Source organism: Chaetura pelagica, unplaced genomic scaffold (assembly GCF_000747805.2).
Source record: "Chaetura pelagica isolate M959 unplaced genomic scaffold, ChaPel_1.0 scaffold300, whole genome shotgun sequence".
NCBI lineage: Eukaryota > Metazoa > Chordata > Aves > Apodiformes > Apodidae > Chaetura > Chaetura pelagica.
This window is the reverse complement of record NW_009951945.1, coordinates 2173074-2179233: the sequence shown is the minus strand read 5'-3', so window position 1 is coordinate 2179233 and position 6160 is coordinate 2173074. Positions and strand designations below refer to the sequence as shown.

At 43.3% G+C, this 6160-nt stretch overlaps 1 protein-coding gene across 1 annotated transcript in view; it reads left to right on the top strand.

Moving 5' to 3' along the window:
- Positions 1–5767: 5767 nt before the first annotated feature.
- FN1 (fibronectin 1) overlaps positions 5768–6160 on the top strand; it is a 55544-nt gene continuing 55151 nt past the window's right edge. Inside the window, exon 1 of the mRNA XM_009996984.1 lies at positions 5768–5936. Within this exon, the coding sequence (XP_009995286.1) occupies positions 5768–5936 (169 nt within the window). The remainder of the gene's footprint in view (positions 5937–6160) is intronic.

Sequence of the window (6160 nt, the reverse complement as noted above, 5' to 3'; positions counted from 1 at the left end):
TGAATTCAGACTAATTATGAGTTGACTGATTGACACAGAATGAAACTCCAGCACACTTTATTAAAATTTCTTGCTAGAAGTTCATCTTCCACAAAGGGCTTGAATAAGTTAGAAACTGCTCTTATACCTTATTCTGGGCCTCTGTCTGGGCTGGATTCCCACCCACAGAAGAGAAACAGTTGGGAAAGCCCCACAGAAGAAGTGACACTATTGCTGGGCCACAGAAACAACCAAGTTAAAACAAATACATCAGAAACCAAGGAATATCTTTCTGGCCAGGAGACCTGGACTACCAGAAAGCAGAAGATGGAAGAGTAAGGGAAAGAAAGTGAGGACTAAGACAAGAAGACCCAAGTTCTTTCCCAGAAGCTGGGAACTGTAAAAGGCTGCCAAAAAGAACTTCTGGGCAGGGCTGAAAAACAAGTGAAAGTGAGAGCTTTTCTCATCTCTGAGGGTGCAGCCAAAAACTCAGCTTGCTGACAGTAAAAGAAAGAGGTGAAGAAGAAAAAAAAAAAAAAGAAAGAAGCAAACCCTTCAAAATTGGCAGAAAAGAACTATCCACACTCCTTGGCTCCATGTAAGGCTGGGTGGAAGGGGTAAGAAGGAACCAGGGGACAAACTGCAGCTTGGAGCCAAAATATTTTCCTTCTGGATGCTCCTGGCTCAGTTCAGCCCTTTGTGACTCTCAATTTCAACCCGTTACGCACTCCCCATAATCATCATAATAAATAGCTGTTTGCTTGCTCAGTGCATTCAACTTCCTCCCAGCAAGCCAAGCTCAACCCAGCACTAGCATTTATTTCTGGATTTTCATCAGACCTGCCTGAAACCAAACAGGATTCAGTGCAATTTGCCATATTCACTGGGAGAGAACTAAAGCGTTGCAGGTTTTGTGGCCAAGTTCTCCTCATGCTGTTGGTGGTGATATCACCATTATTTAACTTGCTTTAGTACTTTCAAGACTGCTTTGGAAAAAGGCAGGGTAAAAACTCTGTTTGTGGGTTCTGAGGGAGGTGCAAGCTATGCTGAGAACATGGACATAACTAACTGTTGTCCTTCCATTAAAAGAAAAAACCTCTCTATTACTCAAAAGTCAAATTATTGTTAGAAACTCATCATGACTAAATAAAAACAGCCACTGGAATTAGGAAACTTCTCCTATCGCCACAACTGGGTGAGACTTTTGGCCAAAATACAAAAATTAAAAATAAAATAACAACAATAAGAAACTGGACTTTTATAGCTGCCATAACCTTTTTCTTTCTTTTGTCCATGCTTATTGTGTACAGTTTTGCACGTAATCGCAGGCATTGCTAATTCTCCCCTGTTAATTATGGTTGGGGTCAGGGGGGGGCTCTGGCTCCTCATGAGTGATTTGTCATCCCCCTGTTCAGCAATGCAAACCCCTGTGCTTGCCCAGACTCTAGCAGCAGTCCACTCCCTAGCACATTTTGCCCCTGTTTCAGTGCCTTTTGGAGCTTTTGCTCTGGGAAAAAGCTCTGCAGGATTCCTTTTCCTTCCATGTAAGGAGTACTGGGCCATGAGCTGGAGGAAGAGAAGGCTTGCTTGTTCCCTGCAGTGGCCCTTGAGGCTGGAAGTAGGAAAGTAAGAGTCATAAGTAACCAGTCAGAAGGGGATTTCTTTTGAGCAGGGCAGACATCAACTGAGGAGGTGGAATGTCCCTCATTAAGACAAAATATTCTAACTCTGTCTAAAGTGGCATCTTTCAAGAGCTGGTAACACCGTGCTTGTCCCAAGCCAGGTCCCACAGCCCTGTTCAATGGCTCTCATGACACATCCCAAAACATCAATTCAGACTTCCAGAGCTTCCCTGACAAGCTCCCAAAAGTGCTGCAGAACTTCCCCGGCAGAGTGTCAGGCTGGGATTTCCAAAGGATTTAGGGTGACATGAAAAAGATTTGGCATCTGTGACAATCTCAGCCAAACACATCAGAATGTGATGAAGAACAGGTTTTCAACTCTTTCAAGCTGGTGTTGCCCTTACAAAAGCTTCTCCTGTGCACAAGGATACTTGCCTGCCAATTCCCTGTCATGGGTCTCATGAGAGGTCTCATTTTTCTTGAAGTCCTGATACCAGGAGGCATGTCAGAAACTCAGTTTCCACTCTTCAATCACTTTGTAAACACTTCCTTAAAGAATCAGGAAAACAACCAACCAACCATCCAACCTGGAACAGCCAAAAGAGCCCCTCTACCTGGAAAAGAATGAAGATCTCTGCCCCCCTGCCCTCGAAAGCTGTTCCCCTGATTTTGCAGGGTCTGACTCACCCTGCGGGTGTTCAACACCTGGGGCAGACAGCACTGCAGACACAACTGCAAAACAAGAGCTGTGGCTACGAACCTCAACAGCTTGGTAGACCAAACTAAACAGCATAATCCATTTTTCTGTGTTGACAACACTGAACATTTCCTCAGGAAAGTCTGGGGAGGAGGGAGAGGAGAAAGGAATTTCCACTGAGAGTGCCAAAGATCTAATTAATGCCCTGTTAGGGACCACTTATACATGATGAAATTAATTCCTACAATGAGAGCCGGCATGAAGTTCTGTACTGCTGAAGTTGCAGTTAATCTGCAGAGGAAATTAATTCCATTTAAAGAGCAATGTTCCAGGTTTCTGGATGAGATACTCAGGAGTGAATGAAGCACTGTGCAGTAGAGAGCCTCAGCAGCCTTGAAATTAATTTTGCTGTGACCTAAGAAAAACCACAGACTTCAAGTTGTGATGATTCAGAAATTTTCAGCTTGCAACAGGAATTCTTGCAAAATATTTGGGAACTGCAGGAAGTGTTTAATGGTCTCCCTATGTCAAGGGGAGGAATCCTGACCTCTGGTCTTTATGGTTCTTGTTCCTATGAATGATTATTTTAGAAGGGGATGATTAAGCCCGTGTGGCCTTTTTTCTAAGGTGGCTAAAAGAATAAAAAGCGACCTGCCTTGGTCCTCTTGGAACTGATTCAGGTTCCCCTCTTCACTATTGGAACTGGCAGAAGAATGGTTACAGGGACAGACTGTGCTTCCAGCCCTATGGGCAGCCCCCCACTCGTATGTGCAGTGAAGGAAATCAAGTTGACCCAGTGAAGAGGTTTATTTGCAGAGCAATACAATGGAGCAACAAAAGTCAGCAGAACCTTATAAGGGTATGTGTCTTTTGTAACCAAGAGTCAAAAAGTTAGGATTTCAGTAGAAAAAAATGTTGAAAAGACCAAGAACATGAATCAGAGTACCCATGGCTAAAGCAGGATTTAGGACATTATTAATCCTTTCTTCAGATGGAAAAAACATGGAAGGGTGGTTATAAATTCAAACTGATCTCATCTGAAAAAAGACTTCAGGTGAATCTTCCTTTCATTTCCTGTTAGCTCGAGGGATGGACTGACAGCAGGAAAGACAAAGGAGTCACATCTGTTTCCCAAAATAAAGAAGAGACATCTCAGAAAGTCTAACAGCATGCAATATAATAATTACTACATGTTTGTGTCATAATTACTGTCAGAGATTCCTTGAGAAGTGAAACCAGGCTGTTCTAATTGTGTTGAAATATGACTCTTAAGATTATTTCTGGCTGCTAATAATTGATGACTGTGCAAGAAACTAATTTGAGCACAGTTTAAAATTATCGGGTTTTTTTGTGTGCTTCCAGTAATGTTTTCTTAAATCTTACATTTGTCCTTGTATTTGTGCAACTAGTGCTGTGGAAAGCATTAGGCACAGTCACACACTTGCTAATAGTGCATTTTTTTTTAAATTGTCAGGCTGAATTCAGTTTTCAGCTTTGTGAAACTGTCCTTGAAGACCTAAGTGGCACTGGGTGTAAAGCAGACACAAATTAGGTAAATGTTGATCGTTTAGTCTTCATGGGGAGCATATCCAGTATAGGAACCTTTTAAATGCTATTTTAAAGCAGCCACCAAAAGCCACATGCTGGAAATGGGGGTCACTAAAGGCAGTGTCCTTGAAATGGGTCTAAAAGTCTTATTTCTTGGGAGCAGGGACTCTCCTCTATAGGGCTGAGGAGAGCTGGTAGATACTTTGTACCTACACCTAGAGAGGTTTCACAGTTCTTGGAGCACTCTTTGGCAGTGTTTGCACCCATGAGTTCTCCCTCCACAGTAAAGGCTGCTGGTTGCTTCCTCATGTTTGCTTATTCTACCATAGCCTGTTCCTCATGGATTACCTCTATTTAGCTCTTAAACTTCAAGCAGAAAATTTTTATTTATCATAATCTTCCTGTACTAGAAGACTCCTCGTTACCCTTTCCTGTTCCATGCCAGTTGAGCTTAATTAGCAGCTGGTAGCAGCAGCTGGACCTGTACACACACTCACTGGAAGGATGTGCAGAAGCAAGCACTGTGCAGAAGAAGCAGCTACCCTGCATACTGTGTAAAAGAAATTGAAAATCTGACCAAGACCTACATGCAGTAACTGGAAAAATGACCTACAATTGGCTCCTCATTGCACATACGTCTTTCCTAGAGGAAAACTCTTCTTTTCCACTGATTTCAACTCACTAATTCTTCCTTTGGAGCAGGCTAAGTAAAGTCCATCTTCAAATGGCCACACAGCATAATTTTCTGACAATGTGCTTTTTACCTTGCTTTTATCAGAGAATTCCAGATAGGTTGTAAGCTGGAATTTGAGGATGACACTTCATAACTTAGGTCTCAGAAAAGCAGGGACACTTTCTGAAAGCAGGTTCTCGTTTTAAGAAACCAAATATTTGTTGATTTATGGTAATATGTCCTGCTTCAAAAGCTACTGCTCTCCCTTGCTATGGCCACTTCAGTTCTGTGATCATTTTGAGGGATAATGTGTGTTCAGTAACTGGGGGTAGGGGGGGAAAGGCAGGACAGTAGATCTAAAAATAAAAATTAGGAAAGATGGGAATTAGCTCACCACAGCTCACCTCAACTGCCAGGTCAGGTTTCAATTTCCAGTAAGTTTTCAGCAAGGAAGCTTGTGTTAATATATCTGTGGGTATTCTTCATACAGAGGAATAGAAATTTATTTGAAAACAGATACCTGGCATCACAACTACTTGCTTTCCTGGAACAAAGCATGTGCTGGGTCTGTACACTGACTACAGAAACCATCTTCATCCCAAGTGAGATATTACTGCTTGCATTTCCATAAGGATAATACAACTGGTTTGCAGGAAGAGGAACCAGAGCTTGGTGCTCAACTTGCTCAAGAACTCTTTAGGGGAGACCTGTGGATGTTCAGCTGAAGATGTCTGGAAACGTTGCAGACTTCTTCACACTCACGTTTGTCTGAAGAGTTGCTTTAACAGATCAGGAACTAGAGCAGACTTTTAGGTTAATTGTCCCTTTGCCAAGACAGAACATCTTTGAAAGGCACGACAATGGTTAGCAACATGACCTTTCTGTAAGATCTGAACATGAGTGCTGGCCCAGGCACTGGACCAGAATGGGGAACACTGTGCTTTCCTCACCAGCAGCTTCCTGCTTGGGAGCCACAATTCCTGTCCGTACTCTCTGCTTTGCAGTGTTTCTACAAACTAGGGTAAAAAGAGACCACATAGCAGCAGAGATGGCTGTGGGAAGAAGACAGGGGAGAGAAGATGACAAAAATTTGAATACAGCCTAGTTATGTTAGATCATCACGCTGAAGATTTCATAGATGCGAAGGGGTCCAAAGCTTAGCACTTCTTTTTTCTTCACTTTTGTTCTCGGAATTGTTTTTGGGCAGCAAGAAATAAAGTTAGAAAAAGTGGCTACAAACAGTGACTTATGTGGGGCAGAAAAGAACGGTTTCCCACACCAGGTGTTACAAGATTTTTAACCTTGAGCCAGCAGCAGCAGCAGATAAAAGCATCACTTGAGGCTTCCTTATTTGCAACCTGCGCGCCCCGCCTCACCTTCCCCACCGTGCAGAACGTGGTTCCCCCCGAACGGAGAGGTGGGTGCCGGCTTACGGGCGACATTCCTCAAAGAAGGAAGAAAAGTTTGTCTCTCCCACAGACCAAAAAATATAAATAAATAAATAAAAAACCCATAACAAACCATCTTGCTAAGCCAAACGCTCCACAAAACGGCTCGACCGCCTTCCAGGAGCACGACCCGCTTCCCCCACCGGGGCTGGCAACCCCGGTTCGGCCCGGCTCGGTTCGGTTCGGCTCTTTG